The 23,977-nt window shown below is 34.3% G+C and overlaps 2 protein-coding genes and 1 long non-coding RNA gene across 3 annotated transcripts; all 3 read left to right on the plus strand.

The window, feature by feature from the left end:
• Positions 1-7,990: 7,990 nt before the first annotated feature.
• On the plus strand, positions 7,991-10,046 carry LOC148786953 (uncharacterized). Its single transcript, XR_016067536.1, has 3 exons — positions 7,991-8,081; positions 8,884-8,931; positions 9,403-10,046. It is a non-coding gene; the product is annotated as an uncharacterized LOC148786953 (long non-coding RNA).
• A 2,958-nt stretch (positions 10,047-13,004) lies between these two features.
• Positions 13,005-15,466, plus strand: LOC105178409 (uncharacterized). The gene is made up of 3 exons (XM_088884482.1): positions 13,005-13,162; positions 13,682-13,789; positions 14,463-15,466. Exons 1-3 carry the CDS (start codon positions 13,075-13,077, stop codon positions 15,296-15,298), a joined length of 1,032 nt encoding a protein of 343 aa, XP_088740608.1. The 5' UTR covers positions 13,005-13,074; the 3' UTR covers positions 15,299-15,466.
• Positions 15,467-22,582: 7,116 nt separating this feature from the next.
• On the plus strand, positions 22,583-23,666 carry LOC105178408 (uncharacterized). The gene is made up of 2 exons (XM_088884529.1): positions 22,583-22,740; positions 22,896-23,666. The coding sequence occupies exons 1-2, from the start codon at positions 22,632-22,634 to the stop codon at positions 23,483-23,485; spliced, it is 699 nt and encodes a 232-aa protein (XP_088740655.1). The 5' UTR covers positions 22,583-22,631; the 3' UTR covers positions 23,486-23,666.
• The last annotated feature ends 311 nt before the right edge of the window (positions 23,667-23,977 follow it).

Below are 23,977 nucleotides of genomic sequence, written 5' to 3' on the forward strand. Positions count from 1 at the left end.
TTTAATAAATAACTTACTAAATGTCTTTCCAATTGTAAATCTTCAACGGTGGAGTATGAAATTTTGCTGACTGCTCTTGAGAGTGTAAGGGCTAAGAAATGAATGTTGAATTTTTTGAAGTTGCCGTTCGATTTTTCAATGTGAATGACTGAGGGAATGGAGTGTGATATATATAGTTAAAAAAACCGCGATAAACAACCGCGGTGTCACAGACAATAATACAGAAAAATTATTTATCACCGCGCTATCTTAGCGCGGTGTCAGCGAGACTGGAAAACAGCAGAAAAGTAGTCACCGCGCTCTCTTAGCGCGGTGTCAGGTACGGGAAAAAAACGTGAATAATGAGCCACCGCGGTTCATCACCGCGGTGGCTCATTCTTTATTTTTTTTTATAAATATTATATGCCACCGCAGTTCATCACCGCGGTGGCATATTAAAAAATTATTTTTTTTAATAATTCTGTGTCACCGCGGTGAGCTACCGCGGTGACACAGGAAATATTAATTTTTTTTTATTGCCACCGCGGTGCATCACCGCGGTGGCTTTTTAAATTTTTTTTTTTTTTTTAAATCTATGTCACCGCGGTGTCTTACTGCGGTGACATAGGAAAATCCTTTTTTTTTAATTTTAAATTGTGGCACCGCGGTGTTTCACCGCGGTGCCGCTCAGAATTTTAAGAAGTTCAAAATCGCACCAGATCTGTAATTTTTTTTTTTTGCATTATTTAAATAAATTTGCCTATATTTGGATTGTACAAAGAAACAATGTTGAACGCACTAGCAACCTTCACTGATAAAGCATCGCTTGCAAAGCTAATGGAGATGCGAGTGGCAAAAATGAGTCTGGGGAAGACAAGAACAACTACAGTGCCATCCCCTATTAGTGCAATGCATTGTCCCATTATGTGGCGTGATAAGTGCTGCCAACTTGGGAGGGAAAAATTGCGCCATCTATAACTAGGATCCATTCCCAAGAAGGAGACACAACTGAATTTCTAAGAATAAAGAGCTGATGTATGTGGACACAAGATTCATAACAAATCGATTTGTTGATGGTTGATCAAGGTTGGTTTGCTTGATAGAATACTAACCCCTTTGCTATGGTGATGGATGATTTCAAGCTTATCTTTAGGCTTGAGTTTCTACGGAGATATACAACCCACAATTTTACCACATGTATGATGATGCTAGAAGTCAAACCTGGCATCATCCTTGCACTAGTCGGTCGGACAAGTGAGAAGAATCTGTTGGCAATGTAGTTCGAGAAGGGGCACAAGGAGAACGAGCCATCATACTTGGTGAATCATACCTTTTGAGGAAATTAAGCAACCATCAGGCCTCCTCCCTGGCATAATGAAGAAGTTGTTCAAAGAGTTTGACAACTGATGCCTAAGGAACACCTCGGAAGCTAACCCCAATCGAACACTAAAAATAAAGGATTCAGGCCTATCAACTTTGATCATGGCCTGATTATAAATAGCAACCCTCAAACATGAATTTGATACCTTTCAATTACACATCAACACACACTTGACTGCAATCTATCATTTCTACTGTTTCCTTTTGTTATTTTTTAACTTTTGATCTATTACTAATTTAAACGCCGGAGTCCTAATATCTATTTTACAAATTTTAGTAACTAAAATTTGAAAATGTCCAAAGGATCACAAGTAATCCGCCGAACTCAAGCCATCTTTGCTCGCATCAACTTGTAATCATAATTTACTAAATAAATCAAAATAAATAATTTGATATGATTTTTAAAGTTTTATGTCAAGTCCAAAAGTATAATACTCAAAGAATTTCCAAAAAATTCTTTTGTGAAATAAAAATCAAAACGGGAGAAAAGAACAAATATAAAATACACCATGTATAAGGGCAAAGCCAGGCCCTGTCGAGACACAACAGTTGATAGGTTTAGTACCCATTTTTATATATTACTCCCCACCACCCACCATCCTACAAGAACAAACCTACTTTCTATAACTTTTGCTAATCATATTAGGATTGTATGTTGTATTTGTTTGCAATTATTATTTTACTAATTTAAAACTCACTATAAAAAAATATAACATTAATGACAAAAATATAAGTAACAAAATTTTAGAGTTGTCACTGAAAAAGTATTAAGAAATAATAATTTTGATCTTGTCACTATATAATTATTAGGGAAAAAATATTATTTTAGTCCGCTAAGTATGTCTAATGTTAATTTTAGTCCGATAACTATGTCCATTTTTGTTTAGGTCCAGTAACTTACGAAATTGCTTACTTTTAGTCCTTTGGCAGATTTTCGGACAATTTTACCCCTATGCAATATTTGAAAGGGAATTTTAGTCCATATGCACTCATAGGGGTAAAATTGTCTGAAAATCTGCTAGATGACTAAAAATAAGCAATTTTATAAGTTACTGGACCTACACAAAAATGGGCATAGTTATCGGACTAAAATTAAAATTAGACATACTTAGCGGACTAAAATAATACTTTTTCCTAATTATTAGTGTAAAGAATTGTACATAAAGTTATCACTATAAACAATTAAGAATACATCTATATTGACAACTTAATAACAATACATTTATTGTCACTAGGTCGTTATTATAGGCTAAATTGCATTTACTGCCCCATATATTGGGGGGGGGGGGCAAATCAGGGACTGTAGTTAAGGGTGTAGCAAATAACATTCTAAAATTAAATTTTTTTTGGCTATTTAAGGACTCTGGCAACTGGATTTTTCAAATGCGCCGAAAACTGCTTACCTGGACACAAATAAGAGTTCCAATTTGGGAGTTTTGCTGATGTGGCCGAAGGGTAATAAATTATTAACAACTAAGCTGCTGACATGGCTGTGGTGTAGGATATAATTGCCAAATTACTTGTTGACGTGAAAAAGAACATAAAATAAAAAAGAAAAAAAAGAAAAACAAAATAAAAAGGCAAAGACTGAAATGCGTACGTATTTCAATTTCTCTCCCAAATTGACCAACCAAAGAACCCTAATCCCCAACAATCCCCAACCCTAATCTTTGATCACAACACTTGAATAAGAAGATTAAGCAACTAAACGGCGAATAGAGAGTATCAACAACGAGAAAATAGTAGTTATAAGGAGTAAACATCACCTAAACCTCCCACCTCCTTTATATCGTAAGTTTGCCGCTTCTTGTCTGTGGTCCCCATTGCCCATTTCCCCCTCCGAAATATAATACGAATTTTGTGGCCCCTTTTGGTCCCCTACTGCATGTGCATTTTAATTGTTCGAGGCAAAACATGTGGGAGCATGTTATGCATATATTATATTTCTGTATCAGTATGTGGGGCATCAAGAAATTAATTTTTACTTGTTTTTTCTATTTTTAGTATGTGTAGTTGTGAAATGCTATTCATTTTTCAACTTTTATTAAATGTTTCAGCCACTTGTGTGAATAAGGAGAATAGTAATTGTAAATTTAGTTTCTATTTTTAGTGAGTGAGTGACTATGATTTCATGTAATCTGTAAACTAGGAGAGAATCTTCTGATTGTTTTTTTTTTTGCTATTCATTACTCAATGAACCTTCTAATTTGTTTTTCGCTAGGCATCAAAATTTTTATTTGTTTTTTCTATTTTTTTTGTTTAGTCTGTTGGTGATGGTGATATTTCTGATTTGGTATATTTTTTTATTTTTTTTTGCTTTTTTATTTATAGATCCTGATAGTAGTTCAACTACTGTCACATATTATTATGGCGGGAAATTTAGCCCAACTAATTATACTATACCTTATTATATTGGTGGTGAGATTGTTAAGTTTGACTATGTAGAGTCAACTCACTTATGTTTTGCAAACCTCAATTTATTTTGTGATAAATTAGGATTGGTTGGTGATAAGAGATATTATATGAAAGTAAAACCTGGTTTTTTCAGCTCCTAACTACAAATTCACAGTGTTTAGAGTTGGGGAGGGAGTACAGGCATGCTAGGGATCTTCCTGTATATGTTGAGATGTTTGGTGACTAGGAGGTTGGTGTTGATATAGATGAGGATAGTGAGAGGGGTAGAAGGGAGGAGGTTGTTCATGTAGATGAGGAGAGGGGTAGAAGAGATGATGTTAATGATGTGGATGAGGATGCAAACTTGTTTGATTCTGATTATGAGTTATCAACAGAAGTAGATGGTGATGACATATTATTTGATGATTATGTGGATGATAAAACAGTATCAGATTTACCGATTGATGATGAAAACAACTCTGATGGTCTAAGTGGGTCTAGGGATGACGGTGAAACAGATATTATGGGTGATGAAATTGATCTAAATGAAAATAAAGTCAGTGATGATGAGCAAAGTGAATGTAGCTACCTTATTTTTAATCCTGCTGAAAAATTTGATCCAACATTTGCATTGGAGATGATGTTTAGCAAAAAGGGTGAGCTTAGAAAGGCTATTCAGTCTCATGCAATTAAGACAATAAGACATATAATTTGCACAAAAAGTGACCCAAACAGATACTATGCTAAATGTGGTGATACAGATTGTGAAGTATTTTTTCTAGTTGTCTTTTTGTTAAGATTTTGTATTTTTTCTAGTTGTCTTTTTGTTAAGATTTTTGTATTTTTTCTAGTTGTCTTGTCATAGTTTGTTGTGATGTTTCTTAGGGGGAAGGCAAAGGAAAAAAAAAGGTGACAAATTTGGGCAGAAATGATGCAAGTGGACAATGAGGCAGAAATTATTCTACCTAAGTATTACTTTACATCTTTTTGCAGCTTTCTTTCATAGTTTATTTGACACTTGTCCCTGTTCATCCCGAGCCTTGTCACCTCACAATCTGCAGAAAATGAGATCTTTGCTACACTCTAAGTGCCCAATCCAGTTTCCAACTCTCCCCAGTACACTAAGGGACCTTCAATGTATACTCAACTGCAGAGTGTTGGACATCTCAGGAGTGCAACATCAAGGGTAAATATTAGAGCCCCACCTCCTATGCTTAGTAGTCAATACAGTGTCACACAGTATTCAGTCCAAGAACATTTTTCAGTTATCATGCAAGGGGGAAAGAAATTCATCACACTGTCCAACTTGTAGAGATTAAGCTCAAAAGGGCCTCCAGGAAGCAGTTGCAACAACTCTATAGAAAAATAGACTTAATTTGTACTTTTGACTTGTTTAGCATTTTGGCTTATTTCTAAGGTAGACATGCAATTTTTGGCAATGGTTTGATACCTTTTGATTGGCAGGGTTTTGTAGTTTTTGCGAGCCCTTTAGATTGCCATTGTTTTATTCAAACATCATGTTTTGAGGTGATCATGTTAATATATATAATCATCTATTACTACTTTTTGTATGTCTTGTTTTTAATATAATCTATTACTTAATGTTTATAACTTATTTAGCTTATGATATTCACAGGTTATAACTTAAGACAATTTAAACATAAACATAAAGGAACAAACAAATGCATCAATAATCCATAAAAATTTCATAATCCTTACTAATCTAAGTTTTACACAGTAAAACACCATCAATTACATAACAAAACATCATCAACAGAGAAATTCACTTCCTTACACAAACTACTCCATTTATGCACGACTTCCTAGCATCCAAATAAAAATAAAAAAAACCATGAAAAGGCAAGCAACTTGAAGTAAAATTTCATCTTCTTTTCCATCTTTGTCTTCTCCATTTCTACCTGATTCATCTTCCTCACCAACCCAGGAATTACAGACCTTGCTCTTGAGCATATTGGAGGATCTTCCCACTGGAAGAATCTACACCCATTATTCTAAACTTTTCACAAAAAAATAAAATAAAATTAGAGAGTACGGAAAATGGGAAAAAAGAAAGGAAAAACGAACTGTTCTCTACATACCTTATAGTCATGGCATGAATAGAATCGTCTACCTGGGGTTTTAGTCAGTCCAAGATATGCGAATGTAAGCTGGCCTACCATAATAGCAATGTGTCCAATTGGATATGAAAGACATCATGCAATCTTCGCACAGTCGGGCTCGAAGCAGGGGAAAATGGTGGCGGGTTGGGGTCGGTCGTCTTCTTCAGCTTCAGGGATGGGGTGAAGAGTGTTGGGGGATAGGGATTTTTTGTCTAAGAGAATGCTTCGATCGATTTGAGAGGGAAGGGATTTCTTCTTCTTTTATTTTGGATTTTATTTTTTGTTTTCTTTTTTCTTTTGTGTTTTTTTAGCTTAGTTGGCAATAATTTATTACCCCCCGGCTACATCAGCAAAATCCCCAAATTGGAACCCTAGTTTTTGTCCAGGTAAGCAGTTTCCGACGCATTTAAAAAATCCGATTGCCGGAGTCTTTGAATAGCCAAAAAAAATTAATTTTGGAATGTTATTTGCTACATCCTTAACTACAGTCCCTAATTTGCTACCCCTAATATACGGGGCAGTAAATACAATTTAGCACGTTATTATATATGTGTATAATTGTCTTCAGTAATAACTATATGCACTATTTTTTGTATAACTTTTACTAATAACAAACTATTTCTATAAAATAACAAACCCTATTGAAATCATAAAATTCATTATTAAGATAAAATAAAAATTATTGCCACACTAAATATAAATATAATTAAGGACATCAAATAGTCATCTAATTTTGTTTTTTCAATAATGATTTTTTGACGAATTTAATACTTTATTTAATAAATTAATTTATTAAATTATATATGATAGGATTAAATTATGTTTCTGATTTCACCAGTGACCACAAGGCATAACATGCATGCGACATATGGCACATTATTCCCTCACTAGTTGACAATTGAATGTCGCATAGCAAGACTCCATACACAGTGATGCATTCGAATCTCAACTTCTTACTTCCAACTGCAAAATTTGACTCCCAGCTTGCTGCTGACTTCACTTCATTTATGCTCATATATATCCCGTCCTGGAAATTTCATTTTCGATTCTTTATTAATTACATTGTTTTGGTAGTGATAAACTTAACTTATAAAATAAAGTTCATTACATTACATTAATTATAATATTAAAAAAAATTAAGTCTTCTTAGTGCTATTTCTTTCAATAGTATTGTATTAAATTTTAAATTCCTTTAATTTTAAAATTGTTTGAATCTTTATTACAAAATCCTTGTCTACGTGCCCTGAAATGTCGTAGAATTTTCACATTTCTTATATATATAGGACGAATAGCAATTTACCCCCATGTGATATTGAAAATGAGCACAATACTCTCCTATGAAAAAAAAGGGAAAAGTATTATTTTAATCCGCTAAGTATGCCTAATATTAATTTTATTTCGATAACTATGTTCATTTTTGTTTAGGTCCAGTAACTTATGAAATTGCTTACTTTTAGTCATCTGTCAGATTTTCGGATAATTTTACCCCTATGAGTGCATATGGACTAAAACTGCCTTTCAAAAAATGCATAGGGGTAAAATTGTTTGAAAATCTGCCAAAGGACTAAAAGTAAGCAATTTCGTAAGTTACTGGACCTAAACAAAAATGGACATAGTTATCGGACTAAAATCAAAATTAGGCATACTTAGCGAACTAAAATAATACTTTTTCCGAAAAAAAAAAAAGCAATTTACCCCCTGTACTTTTTAAAATGAAGTAATTTACCTCTTTATATAGGGAGGTAAACGGCTTCATTTTAAAAATCATAGGGGATATATTGTTATATTTTAAAAATATAGAGAGGTAAATTGATACTTATTTTCATAAAAAGGTAATTTACTCATTTACGATATCATAAGGGGTTGCTTGCATTTTCCCCTATACATATATGTCATGAACATTGTCAAAATTGAATCGTAATCAACTTGATAAGAGTTTCAGTAACATTGAAGAATTCAATAAAGGATTGCACATTCATCTATAAGGCTATTGGGTGTCATGATAAGCTCCAACCATATGGTATTGATGATAAGCTCAATCACTTTGGTCTTGTAATAGTTTGCATGCACCTATAAATAGAGGTCGAGATTGTACTGTCATTGCATTCTCAGAAAACCCTTTTCTAGGTCGAGATTGTTTAATTTTCGTTGCCATTGTTCTTCTTGTTTGTTCAGCTATCGCTGTGGAAGCAAAACATGAAACAACAGGTACATATACATATAGGCTTTGTGTGTATCCAAAAGAAACACTATTTTTTTATCATGTAATTTAGAATTTTTTATCGCGTAACTTTAAAAAAGTAATTTTAGTCCCATTACATATTCCCGTTAGAATATTCACCAGTTGATGATGCTGGAATATTAAACTAATTATTGTGTCTTGATCTTTGATTTTTATATTAAATTGACATATTATTTTGGGATAATACACTCTCCTCTGCATAGTTTTAGTTTAATCATGCATAAATTTCCTGTGGTTTGAAAAAATTACATCTACTATTCCTGAAGTTTGTTTTCGTCTAATAAATAAGTTCATCCATTAGTCAAAATCCATTGAGTTGCTTGATATTAAAAAAAAAAAAACTAAATAAGAACTGATATTTATCCTCAATTGACTTGTTGCTGCTTATTGCAGGCCAAATATATTTTTTATGACTAAACTGCTCTTATAACGATCAAGATATACCTCCTCATGTACATTAATGTATGAAGATGTATAAGAGCAATTCGATTACAAATATATTTATTTGACCTGTAATAAATCAGTAATGAGTCAATTTAGGAGAAATAGGTCTTTATCCATTTTTTTATTAATATAAATAAATTCATTAAACTTTGACTAACAGAGAACTTATTTGTAAAATAAAAGTAAATCTCAAAAATATTAAATGTAATTTTCAAACCAAGACAGATTTATATAAAATTGAACCAAACTTTGGAAGTGGGGAGGGGAGAGAGTGTAATTATCCTTATTATTTTTATACAATTAATATCTGTTTCTCAAACACAGGAAATGAAGTCGAGCTGGCCAACGATAGAAATATTAATGACGAGCAAGGTGAGCTACATTTTTAATTAAATGTTTACAACTCTTTTTTCCCCCTCAAAATTGAATACACACACATACACTTATGATCAAGTAGAGTAAAATATGATGCTTTTGAATGCCAATATTGCATTGAGCTCTCTCTCTCTATATATATAGAATTTAATGTAATTTACTGTCCTGTGATATTGTAGATGAGCAAATTAACTCTCTACGAAAAAATAATAACATCTAATTTACTCTATGTGTTTTTTAAAATAAAGTAATTTACCTCCCTATCTAAAGAGTTAAATTGCATCATGTTAAAAGCCACATGGAGGTAAATTGCTAAGTTTTTTAAAACATAAAGAGTTAAATTGCTATTTTTTTTTTCCATAAGGGAATAATTTGCTGATTTGCAATATCACAAAATGGTCCATTTTTCCCTATACATATGGTGGATTTTCTTCAGTTGAACATTTTGTTTTCATCCTTGTGCTGCAGGTGATGAAGTGAAGGGAACCATGCAAGGTCGAGGTGGGTATTGCAGATTCAGGTATTGCTGCGGGGGATGGGGTCCCTTTGGTTGCAGGTGGTACTGTTGCAGGAGAGGTAGCAATCAGTTCATCAATCGATGTGTCAAAATAGCGACGTTATTATTCTGTCCTTGTTTCAATTGGTATGTGTGTGTGTTTGCCAAATGCAGGAAGCCAAGTCGAGCCAGCCCATGATATAGACAGTGGTGGCAACCATGGTTATGGTGGCGGCGCTGGCGGAAAAGGAGGTGGAGCCGGGGACGATGGCCAAAAAGGTGGCGGAAAAGGTAGCGAAAAGGGCAATGGAGAAGGTTGCAAAAAGCGTTGCTATGGTAAAGGCGGAAGGAAATGCTGCAGCAGTGAAGCTGAAGGAGAAACCAAGAACTAGTACGTAGTATTAGTAAACGCATGCCATGTATCCGTATAGACATGTGCGTATACACACACGTATGTATGTCTGTACGTAGTAATTGAAATAAAAGGATACGTGCATGGTTGTTGTTAGATTTTACAAGTATCAATAACAAGGAATGTGGTCTTAATCGGACAGAAGACCTTCGACCTGGTTGTCTGTCGTAGACTTACAAGACCTTTAAATGGAAGTCGCTACTATTTCCATCATTTCCTATGTCTATTCATTGCACTTGCTCCTTTATTTAATAATTTAACAAAAATGATTAATGAAATGAAAACTCATGCAATATTTTGAATTTGTAAGATTAAATATGTTGAATCGTAAAATAATCTGACCAAAATTATAAATGGGATTATTTATGGGATATAAATTATAATTTTCAATCTCATGCACTTGATTATTAGGGTTTAATGCAATTTACCTCCATGTGATATCGTAAAATATCCATTAAATTATATATCCATTAATTTACAATCTGTAGCGGTCTTAGGACCACATAAATATCCATTAATTTACAATCTGTAGCGGTCTTAGGACCACACATAGGAATGATTTTGTATCCATTAAATTATAGCCATTGTACTTTATTTCGAACGCTTTAGTATATACGATATTAATAATACAACAAAACCATTCTAAAGTATAACTCATTTATTCACGGTCATTGTAACACATCATGTCTTAAGTAAAACTCATGCTTAGGAATGGTTTTTGGCATATTACACCAGTTGCATACTTAAACCATTCCAAATTATACTTCATTTTGGAATACATTTACTAACTGTCATTTTTTTTATATAATTGTCTCACATATAAGAACAGTCAGCTAAAGATCATCCCTAATTTTAACAATGTGTTCCTAACAGAATTTTAATTTTTTACCATTACAATTCTGAACGTGTCTTAGGAACAGAAATTGTAATTGCTATTTTGGCACACTATGAGGAACGGTTTGGCCGTGCCAAAACAATACCACATAAAAGATAAGGATTATGACGTCATAGACCACCTTCCGTTCCTCATGAGTGTCAATACTCGTGCCAATGTGGAATGATTTTTCAAATCGTGCCAAATTTTTTTTTATAGTGCCATGCATAGGTTATCCACGCATTTCACATCACTAATTTCATCTATCTGTCTAAAATACTTAATTTAGTCGGGTATCCTAATCTTCATGTTGTACCAATGAGTACCAACTGATGTAACACTCCAAGAATATTGACGTTGCCAGCATCAGGAAACATAACAAAACAAGTACAATGCAAAGGTAATCTCAAGAATTATAAGTTGAATAGTAATGAATATCTTTAAACGTTGAGCTTCATTCATCCTATAAATCAAGAAAAACGCAAGTATAAACAATTACATGCATCTTATGGTATGAATGAGAAAAGTACACATTAAATTATGCAAAGACATGTACAAACATGCAACACTTGGGCTTATAGCAATATCCATAGATTTTTACCAAATAGTTGGACACACAATACCGTAAAACAGAGAGCAGACACCAATGTTTTGGAGTGGGGGTCTGACCTACATTATTTATTTGTGATATTATTGGTGTTTAATTGCAGGGCTCTCATTATGATTTCCAAAATCAATTTCACAAATTCAACTCAGTAGAACTATAAAAAAACATTTAAAATACAATTCAAATACTAGAACCCAAGCATGTTGCTTGGTCGACCATAAAATATAACTTGCAGAAGACAAAATAGTGCAACTGCATTTTGTTGAAACAAATTCTGATATATAATAGAAAGCCCCATTTCACTCACAAACAACGGTTACTTACTCCGCGGCACCAATTTTTTAGATTACCAAAAATATCCTTATATATTTTCGACTAGCCCGCTCAGATTCTTCTTTTAATCTATATATTTATACTAATATGAAAATTTCACTCACAAATATCAATTTGTAAAGCAGTGTTTGCAAATTTTTTTGGAGTCGATAATATCACCAAATTAGTTTATTTTTAATTATTTATGTATTTTTTTAAAAAGATATGATATGTTGGTTTATATATTTTATTGTTATTTATAATATATTTTAAAGTATAAACAACTACTTACTATATGTACACAGGGATAGCGTGCCATCACGGCTGGTTTAAAAAAACTCTAACTGAAATCGAGCTTGGTCGTATCTAAATCAATTATATAGTAAGTGTAATATATTTTTAATTTAATTGGTGTACATTTAAAGAAAAAGTGATAAATCATACAACAAATATATCACATTTACTCCATAATTGATTTAATTCGGCTAAATCTATTACATACATTCCTTATAAGTTGTGCTTAGTATAACTGATGGAAAAATGTCACAAAAATTAGGGACAATTACACTTTCCTCCCTTAAGTTTTGGTGTAATTACATATAGATCCCTTATGGTTTGAAAAATTATATGTAGCACCCTTGAGATTTGCTTCTATCTAACAAATAAGTCCTTCTAATAGTTAAAATTCATTGAATTTGCTAATATTAACAAAAAATTAAAAAAAATTATAATTACCCTCGATTGACTTATTGCAGGTTAAATAAATTTTTTTATAACCAAATTATCCTCATATGTCTTAACACGTTAATGCAAGTGAGGAGTTATATTTCATCATTATAAGAGTGTTTTATTTCAAAAATGAAATTTGTTTTGATCTAGAACAAGTTAGTAATAAGTCAATCAAAGGTAAATATCAATTTTTATTTAATTCTTCTTTGTTAATATCAATAAATTAAGTGAATTTTGACCAATTTGGAAACTTATTGTTATATGAAAATAAACCTCAAGGGTGCTAAATGTAATTTTCTAAAATCACAAGAGATTTACGTGTAATTATACCAAATTTGAGGATGAGAGTGTAATTATTCTAAAAAATTATTTAAGTGAGTTGTTAGCAAATCCTCGGGAATGCGCACGAGAAAGAGCAATCGCACAAATTTTCAAATTTGTGATGTAAATATGTATATGCCTCTCACTTTGTCAAAATTGGATCGTAATCAACTTGATAAGACTTTGAATAACACATAAAAATTCAAGAAAAAATTCAACATTCATCTGTAAGGCTGGCTGTAACGTACGTGTCTTAAAAGAGCAAACCTCTTCATGCCATGTAATGGTTTGGTTTCCATGCACCTATAAATAGGGATCACTCCGAGAAGTTTTTACCATCATTGCATTCTCAAAAAACCCTTTTCTTGTCTGAAGTAGTAGAATTAAGAATGAAGTCCGAGGGTTGTTTCATTTTCGTTGCCATTGTTCTTCTTGTTTGTTCAGCTCTCACGGAGGAAGCCAGACATGAAGCAACAGGTAAACAAACATATATGCTTTGTGTGTATATCCGATCTTCTCTACAACTTATCTAAAGTAGAAGTCACATTATATATATATATGTAAGAAATAATGCCATTAACAACAATACAAAAATTCATTGCTAATTTACGTTAGCAACGAGTTTAGCAAGAAAAGAATTTAGTTGGTATCGTCGAATTTTTTTGTTTTTGCTGAAAATTTTACTGATTAATCAAAATATTTGTTACTAAAATTATTGCAGGAACTTTTTATTTATTATTTAATTTATTTGCGTAGGCCAAACATGAGGTGTTGGAACATTAAAATTTCTTCTAATCATAGCAAGAAAATATTTCGTTTATAATGATAATTTCAAGATCACATAAAGTTAAAATTCTTATTAGTTGCTGAATTCATTGCTAATTTATCAATAAATTTACTCCCATTTCTAATTTTTATAGGTGTTGACATAATTGTTTTGTACTGTTACCACAAACCTATCATTTACTGAACAATTTTCTTGCAACCGTGGTGTAGGCGACGAAGTGAAGGGAACCATGCAAGGGGAAAGGGGCCAGTGCAAAAGCAGATATTGCTGCGGTGAATTGGGTCCCAAAGGTTGCAAGAAGTACTGTTGCAGGCGAGGTACGTACAATCTATCTATTTATACTAATAAATAAAAATTCATTTTTACCCACAACGAACGATTATTTTCATTATGATACTAATTTTTTAAATTACTAAAAATATTTTTTATGTATTTTTCAACTACCCCTATCCAAATTTCTATTCTCGTCTATATACATATAATAACTATCTATACTAATATAACAAAAAAATTAAACACCAAATTTTTTATATCTATAATATTCTTAAGTTAATTTTCTTTTATTAACTTATTTATTTATTATATATAGGTAGGGACGACGTATTACAATGGCTAGTTAATGATACTATGCCACAAATTTATTTTTGAAAATAAAAAACATCTTTCAATTGATAAGATAACTAACTTCAACTTTTCAAATTTTATATTAACTGATAAATTAACTTTTTTGTAATATAATATATTTTATACTTTTATTTTTATTTATAATATATTTTAAAATATAAAAAAATATTTATATATTGACATCGACTAGTATATCTATATATATATATATATAGACATCGACTCTAAGTAATTACTATATGTATTAACCCTCACCCATTAATTATTACAGGAATACATGAAATTTACATTAATGATTTCACAATTTTGAAGTTATTATTTTTTCTTTATTTTAACTTTAAGTGGTATATGTGTGCCAAAATACAGGAACACAACTTGTTGAGCTATCCCACGATATAGATAGCAGTGGTAGTGGCGGCGGTTATGGTGGAGGGCAAGGTGGTGGAGCTGGAGGCGGTGGTGGTTATGGTGGTGGAAGTGGTGGCGGGCAGGGAGGCGGAGCTGGCGGCGGCGGTGGTTATGGTGGTGGGCAAGGTGGTGGAGCAGGTGGGGGGCAAGGAGGCGGCGGACCTGGCGATGGGGGATATGGTGGTGGCCAAGGTGGCGGGAAAGGAGGTGATAAAGGTGGTGGAACTGGTGGAGGACAAGGTGGTGGAGCCGGTGGCGGTGGTTATGGTGGTGGGCAAGGTGGTGGAGCTGGTGGCGGGCAAGGAGGGGGAGCTGGGCAAGGTGGTGGAGCTGGTGGCGGGCAAGGAGGCGGGGGAACTGGCGATGGGGGATATGGTGGTGGAAAAGGTGGCGGGAAAGGAGGTGATAAAGGTGGTGGAACTGGTGGCGGGCAAGGAGGCGGAGCTGGTGGCGGCCAAGGAGGTGGCGGAGCTGGCGATGGGGGATACGGTGGTGGGCAAGGTGGCGGAGCTGGTGGCGGGCAAGGAGGCGGAGCTGGTGGCGGCCAAGGAGGTGGCGGAGCTGGTGGCGGCCAAGGAGGTGGCGGAGCTGGCGATGGGGGATACGGTGGTGGGCAAGGTGGTGGACAAGGTGGCGGAGCTGGTGGCGGGCAAGGAGGCGGCGGCGGGAAAGGCGGAGACAAAGGCGGTGGAGGAGGAGGTTGCAAGAAGGATTGCTGTGGAGGATATAAAGGTGGCGGCGGATGCAAATGCTGCGACAGTGAAGCTGAAGCCAAAGCAGAAACCAACAACTAGTTTAGTATAATTAATAATAGCATGCCATGCATCCGTGTGTATTTCTACGTACACACACCGTATGTCTGTAGTATCTGAACGTCTGAAATAAAAGGATGCATGCATGGTTGTTGTCACATTTTACAAGTATAAATAAGAACCAATATATATTGTCTTATTCTGACAAAAGATGACCTCCCACCTATACACTTTTTATAAGACTTTTTATGAAAGTCGCATGGTTGTCATGCTCATGAGTAGTAGTAGACTAAGACTTTGGGTAAATTATTCACAAATCATTCCGAATTTTAAGGTTCGTCTAATAATAAATTCATTTTTTATTCATTTTTTATGATGAATTAATTAAAATATATTTTAAATTATAAATTATAACTTATATATTTTATAATTTTTAAAATACTTTATGGACTAATATTCTCTATAAATTATTTATTTTAAGCACCCACAATTTTTATATTTTTTAAAATATTAAGAACTGTAAATTAATATCCACTTTACTATTTGGGAACTACATAATTATTCATAAACTTTGTTGGCAAAACATGGTCGTCACGTACTCTAAAGCAATTATAGCATTTTCACATTTATTAATTTGTGTGTATATCTGTTGTTCCAAAAAATAGAACAAGTAATTTCTGAACGAGTTTGGGGGTATTTGCTACTCCAAATGCAATGAGTAACCCTCAATTATCTAAGTATGTACCTGCGAAATATATTGCTGTTAGAATCACACTAGAAATGCTCCAGTAATTGTCGTCCTTTGTTGTCAGTCTGGCAATGGGCGCAAATTACTCATACCCAGACCCATTATACCATCTCCAAACCCAGGCCACCACTACACATTTAATTTAGACCCAAACCTAAGCTTCGACCCCAATAAATAAAAATAATTGAGTTTAGATCGGACAATACCTGTTGTTACCCAATTGAATTATTGATACCCAAGTTTTGCCCCAACTCACTCTCTCGTCTCTCCCCAAATTATTTCTCAACTCACCGTTTGCTAACACACCGTTCGTTGCCTCGTCACCGCTCCACCGCCGCTCCCACTTTAGCGGTCTTGATCCCACCAATTCTACGACAACCTTTGCCGCCACACTTGATTTCAGCCTTTAGAATCTTAATTTGTAGGCTTTATTTTATCATTTTTCATTTTCTTCCTAGATTTTTGGCTTTTTGTCTGCACAGCTTGAAAGACTTAAATATATTTTTGATCCTGTAATTTTGACACTTTAGTATTTTTATCCTTTCTCTGTCTAGGATTGTAAAATAGTCTTGTAACTTTTTGATATTTTTTAATTTTGGTCGTTCAGGTGCTGAATTTTGCAAATATCACTGGATCAAATCATGTGTGTCTCACATAATTCATTTAAATTAGGGATTTTATTATGATTGATTCACTTTTGTCAACATGGACAAAAGTTTTTATAAAACAATGTCGTGACACATGATTTTTGCAAAATTTAACACCAGATTTACCAAAATTGCAAAATGTCAAAAAGTTACAGGAGTCCTTTGCAACTTCTAGAAATATAAAGGATAAAAATGCCAAAATCGCGAGAGGCATAGAATTTATTTCAGCAAGTTTATCAAAATCTGGCACCGAAGGACTGAAATAGCGAAATGTCAAAAAGTTGCATGACTATTTGAAAGTTCTTTGAATCAGCTAACAAACAGAAAAATTCATGCATGATTTGAACTTCGATTGACTAAGATACACCAGGTTGACTAAGTTTTGTCGGATTTACCAAAAAATTTGGGAATTTGTCATTCGTGGATTCACAGCTCATTTGCTATCTATCCACTAGGAGCCACTTGTAAATATTTTAGAATGACATGTACTAAGTGTGTTGGGAGACTATGTGACATATCAGTCCAATTGTATGATGATGTGTCCTGATGGAATTGGCTTATTTCTTGGATCTACCAGTTTAACAATGTAGGAGGTAAGCCTGTAGCTTTTGCCTCTCAACTGGTAGACCAACTAGGCTCGTATCCACTTGGATTGATTTGCCTTGCTTGTGGACTTAATGCATGAAAGGTTTAAGAGGCATTATCACTCCGCCCCTCCCCCCACTCCAGGTGTGCAAGCTTGATGAGCTTAGATGACTGGAGTAGGAAAATAACCTACAAAGAAACAGTCTTCTCCGCTCGTATTTCCAGTAGGGCAAATGCTGCAGTGTTAGCCAAAGCAAGCTACATTCTATGTTTATTTTAAAAGGCACAGTTCCTGAAGAATTGCCTTTTGAATTCAAATGTATCTGCAAAAAAGAGGCATGAGTAGTAATGATTATAAGGGATAAGAAATGAGAAAAGTCCCTTCCATCTTGGGAGTCCCCACGCTCCGTGATTACGGGTTGTGCCTAGTCCTCAACTAATAGGACTGTGGTGACAAGATAGTATATATAAGGCATCTTCCTTGTCAGTCGTTTCACACCTTTCTCACATCAAGGTAAGTCTCCTATTTTCCCTCTTTTTTTTCCTCTTTTTTTTTTTTTTGAAAGTAAGGTTTTCTAACCTTTTAGCAATTTTTTTTGTAGGCAATGAGTTCCTTTCTGCTAAATCTTATTGTTTTTCCACCTCATCCTTCTTAGATAAGCTATTTTTCCTTTTTCCTCCCCTCTAGTTAATCATGTCTAAAGGGTGTGTAGATGAATAGGTTGTGGAGGATTTTTTGCTTGATTTGGATGTTCTGTCTGGGGAGGATAAGGTGAAGCCTTACACCTCTTGCTCTGGCCTCCGGGGGTAAGGGCAAGGAATAGGTGAATAGTAGAAAGAAGGTCTCTAAGGAGTAGCTAGAGAGAAGGAAGAGGGAGGATAGGATAGCTGCCACCAACATTGAGTTGTTTAGGGTCTTTTCCTGTCTGAAGGAGGAAGACATAAGTCAGATTTGGTCTAAGTCGGGATACCTGATGAATTGGTGATTCAGGTTCCTACTTCTGTTGAACGCCCCCATTCACCACTTCATGTTTTTGCCACACCAATTAGAAGCCGGGATACAGTTCATTGTTTCTCCCTTCTTTGCAGAGGTGTCCGCCTTATTCAAGGTTCCTCTAAGTTAGTTGGGGCCCAAGTTCTTTAGCATAATTGCTGGTTTTTATATCTTGGTTAGGAATCTGGGGGAGACCCCATCGGCCGCCCAATTCTATTCCTTCTTCATGCTGAAGAAGGCAAATCTGGGATTATTTTATTTTACCTCCAGGGGATGCTCAGTCCCTTCTATCTGATACCACCGTTAAAGAGTGGAAGCATCATTAATTTTTCATATCCTCTCCTACTCCTTGGCATTTCCCGCCACGTGGGTTTCTGTTCCCCCAGACCTTTCTAGGTATCCAATCCGTTAGCGCTCTGCTCCTTTCAAGCTCCTGCTACATCGCTTAAATGCCTTTCAATTTGATCCTAACAAGCTAGTTCATCTAGCCCTTCTTTTTCGTTATGGCTCGAGTCTTAAAGATGTCATCCTAGGCACTGCTGCCCATATAATTCTTTGTGTGTTCTATTTGTTTACACTCCCCTCCCTAGTTTTTTATAGACTCCCTGTAATTTAAAAAATTACTCGAGTACCCCTGAGGTTTGCTTCTATCTAGCAAAAAGGTTCATCCATGAGTAAAAATTCAATAAATTTGTTGATATTAACAAAAAAATTAAATTAATTAATATTTATCCTCGCTTGACTTATTACTGATTTATTGTAGGTTAAATGTGACTAAACTATTCTTATAATTGTGAGGATAAACCTCTTCATATGCATTAACGTGTGAAAACATATAAGAATAATTTGATTCTAAAAAAATTTATTTGGCCTACAATAAATCAATAATAAGTCAATCGGAGGTAAATATGAGTCTTTATTTGACTTATTTTTATTAATATCATCAAATTTAGTAAATTTTGACTAACGGATGGACGTATTTGTTAGATAGAATCAAAATTTAAGGGTATTAGATATAATTATCCAAACCGTTGGGGGTTTACGTATAATTACACCGAACTTCAAAAGAGTGAAGTGTAACTAACCCTAATATTAATGTTTTAATAATATAAATGAAATTAATATTTATAAAAAAATAAATATAAGAAATACTAATTATAATAAAATTTATTATTTTTTGAGGAGAAATAATTATTATTTACTAGAGACAGCTGCAAATAAAAATAGTATCTTTTAACTAACACATGGAAGAAAAACGATCTTCAATCCATTAGACGTGTTTTGGAAGTATTTTTCCCCCAAACACTACCCATTTTAGCTTTTACTTGTTTTTTACTTTTTTTTATAAATACTACTCATCTTTAATTTTGCTAAACCTCCCAATTCTTTATACAGAAAAATATATCTTTAAAAATAATTTTTTTTGCAAACACTCTTTTAGGGAAAAAAAAAATTGGTCCGTTAACTTTGTCCGCGGTTAATTTCAGTACACTAACTTTCATTGTTATTATATTTTGACCAATAATTTACAGAAATGGGTCAATTAAATACAAACTAGGATTTTATTGTTAATTTTTCAGCTAATTTAAATATTTCCACCGGAAATTGCTGACTTGACAAGGCCATAGTGAAAAAACAGCCAGTATAGCCATGTATATTTTCACGTAGACAATGATGTGTACATCTTGTCAAATTCTTCAGAAGCAGAACTCCCCAAATTCTTCAGCCCTAATTTCTCTCCCCTCTTTTACAATTTACTCTATTATTATGTGAAATCTAAAATTTTTGCTACTAAAATGGTGATGATGAGAAACCCATTCCTCAATGGAGATTATTTTTTCCTTTTTATTAATTGGTAATTGGCTTTGGGAGGGAAAACTAACATTTTTTTCTCCAAAAATTGCCACCTCAAGTGTTATGTAACACTATAATGCCACATGGGACTAAAAATCCCCAAATTAAAGAGCATGTGTTGTTCACATGCTATTTTACGACAAAAAATCCAATTTTCGTTCGCCACCGTACTTAATTGACCCATTTCTGTAAATTATTGGTCAAAATGTGATAACAACTGAAGTTAGTGTACTAAAATTAATTGCAGACAAAGTTAATGGACCAATTTTTTTTTCCCCCACTCTTTTATTATCACCATAAAAATAGAATGTATTGCACATCGCCTTTATTCCCCTCACAAAGCACATGCATATAGTAGCATCGGTACATAATAAGTTTTCCATGGGAAAATAGTATTTTTAGTCCCATCAGTTAGGTCCACGTCACTTTTTGGTCTCATCATTACATGATTAGCACTTTTAGTCCCATAACTTATAAAAATCAATATTTTTGGTGTTCAAGCATTTTTTAATCTACAATTTAACGATGTATGTCACGTCCCTAGCATTGCCATTAAGTATTTTTTGTTGGAGGAAAAATTGACCCTTTTTTCAATAGTAGCATATGAGTGTTTCATTTGGCCTACTTGATTCACTTACGAAAAACATGATTTTTTGTATTACATCTACTTGGCTTCAATTTATAGAAATATAGTACGAATAGGATTCAGTTTTTGTGAGAGAAGAGAAAAATCGCTATGCTTTTTTCTCTAATTTTCTTCAAGATTTATTTTTTCCCTTCAAATGTAATTATATTTTTCTCCAATGGTCCCAAGTTGAAAAACAAATCAATTTTCTCTCAAACTAAAAATACTTAATGATCACATTTTAAACACGTGCCTACACCTTTTAATTATAGACAAAAAAGTGGATAAGGACTAAAAGTGCTAATTTTTATGAATTGTAGGACTAAAAATACTAATCTTGTAATAAATGAGACCAAAAATAATACAAGTCTAAGGGAAATATTATTTTGACGTTCTCCACCAAACCTATTCACGTATCTGAAATAAATATGTTCTTCCAATCTTCATAATGGCAATAAATTTTCCACCGAATTTTCTTGGCATTTCATAAACAAAAGTCAAACCCCTTCCTCTCCAACTCAATAAACTAACAACTAACTAATTACCATCAAATTCACCACTTTAAATTCTTTATCCCAATCTTTTCTTCTCCCAATTCAAGATTTTTTTGTTTTGAAATTATATTACAAATCATAATTTATTCCTAAATCCACATAAAAGCAAAAAAATGCAAGCAATTCATGTGATATTGTAAATAAATAAATTATTTTTTTATAAAAAAAATAGCAATTTATCTGCTTGTGTTTTTTAAAATAGAGCAATTTATCCCTCCTGTGTTTTTAAATAAGTAAAGCATTTTATCTATTTAAATAAGAAGGTAAGTTGCTTTATTTTTTAAAAAACACAGGGAAATAACCTGTTATTTTTTATAATAAAAGAATAATTTGTTCATTTGTAATATCACATGAATAAATTGCATTAAGCCCCATTGAAAAGAAGGAAAATTAAAAGTGTATTAGTATATTAATTAATTAAAATCCACGTATGCATTCCTCCCATAGATTAATTGCCACAAGACATGGAAAAGAAAAATGCATTTGTCTTATGGAGTGCTGCTTTTAGTGCACTTTGATTTCAGTTTTTTTTTCAATTGAAAAAAATAATGCATTTGGTTGAGTTTTGTGGGGAAACGGTAATTTCGCCGGAGAAAGCACATGTTTGGCACCTCACAATTCTATTTTTCAGAGAAAATTGGTATTTTCTTACATAAATCAGATCAAATGTGTTATTTTTACCAAAAAAAAAAAAAAAAGTTTTCTTAATTACAAAATCGAAATCAAAGTAGACGAAAATGCATTTTCCCGAATATATGAATAATTCATATCAATGTCAAATGTTTGATGATTAAGACTGAGAATTATATCATACGTACCATATATATAAGTACAAGATTATGATAGTTAGAATGGGTCTCGGACAACCCTATAAAAGATAAATTTTTGAGAAAAATGATGCGACTCTATCTGCATATTAACAAAATTCTTGCCAAATGAATTAGTTGGGTCTACCTAAATTAATTTAAGAGCAAGTGTGATACACTTTTGATGTGATTGATTGTTTTTTTTTTTAACTGAGCGTCAATTGTATGACAAGTGTATTAAAATTCTAATATAATTGGTTCAAATACGATCAAACTTGATTCGAGTTAGGATTACTGAGTGTATTAATGATTTTGAAGCAAGATTTTGTTTCTTCCCACTTATTACAGAAACGTTATACCTCCTCCACCAGCTGCTGACATAAAATGTTGAGAAAACCTTGAAAAACTCACCGAAAGCCTACGTTGCATCGGCGAAACCAGCCAAGAATCCACCATAAATGCTAGCTGCTTCCTCTTCTTAATCTCTTCCTCCATGGGCCTATAAATAAGGGTCCATCACCCACCTCTAATCATACTACCACAAGTAAAAGTTCAAGTGAAAATGAAGTATAGAGCTTTTATCTTGATTGCCCTTGTGCTTGTTTGTTCAGTTTTTGCAGCGGAGAAGTCTCAACATGAGACTAAGGAAGTGGCTCAAAATGAAATAAAGGGTAGGTTCTTACATGTTTGTAATAGTTTTTGAGGTAAAATTATTACAACAGTAATATTTGTCATGCAATCACGCACTATTCTTTGAGACACTGTACAATCAAACAGATCTGTACAAGATTCCCTAATTCTATCTACATTGTACATATATATACAGGTGATGAAACAAAGCACACCAACACTCATGTTGGTCATGGTGGCGGGACAGGCGTTGATGCAGGTGCTTGGTTCATGGGCAGAGGTGGTGGTATGGCTGGGGGTATGGGTGGCGCCCCAGCAGGGGGGGGTATGCCTGGGGGTATGGGTGGGGGTATGGGTGGCGCCCCAGCAGGCGGGGGTATGGGTGGGGGTGGGGGTGGCGCCCCAGCAGGCGGGGGTATGGGTGGGGGTGGGGGTGGCGCCCCAGCAGGCGGGGGTATGGGTGGGGGTGGGGGTGGCGCCCCAGCAGGCGGGGGTATGGGGGGCGGTGGTGGTGGCGCCCCAGCAGGCGGGGGTATGGGTGGGGGTGGGGGTGGTGGTGGCGCCCCAGCAGGCGGGGCTGGTGGTGGTAGGGCGGGTGGTTATTCTGGTGGCTTCAGTCATGGTGGTGTGTACGGAGGAGGACAAATTTGTAAGTGGGGTTGCTGCAGTGAATCACATGGATATAGGCTGGGTTCTGGGGGTTATTATGGTTGCACTTGCTGCAGCACTGCCGCGGAAGCCAAAGCCTACAAGGAAACTCGAGCCAAAGTCGAAATCAAGAACTGATGTTTCCAAGCCTTTTGCCTAAATGTGTTTTTGCGCGAGTATAAATAAAATCAGAATGTTGTCTTAATTTATCGAATTAAGACTCGCATCTTCTTTTATATATGGTTTCAAGTCATGAAGTTCGATCATGAAGTTGTGGCTGTTCCTATTTTTGTTTCCTAATTAAGTTTGATTTCTTACATACAGTATAAGCGCATCAATGTGTAAATAAGACCCAGGTTTTATCATTACTTACCTAATGGACCCACTCGGTCCGAGATTGGATGAGTCCACTGGATGGATTAACTTATTTGGTTCGATATTTCGAACCCAATCCTATTTTTTTATATTAAAAAAATAATTCAAACAATTAAGTCAAATTAATAATATTTTTAATCCTACGAGATAGGAGGTCGAAACTTTTAGTCCTTTGCTTTACGTGATTTCAAAATGATCTAAAAATTTAAAAAACTCGACTTGACATATTTAGTTATATGCCTTATGAAACTTTTA

The sequence above is a fragment of the Sesamum indicum genome, linkage group LG9 (assembly GCF_026168435.1).
Source record: "Sesamum indicum cultivar Baizhima isolate 11 linkage group LG9, ASM2616843v1, whole genome shotgun sequence".
Taxonomy (NCBI): Eukaryota; Viridiplantae; Streptophyta; class Magnoliopsida; order Lamiales; family Pedaliaceae; genus Sesamum; species Sesamum indicum.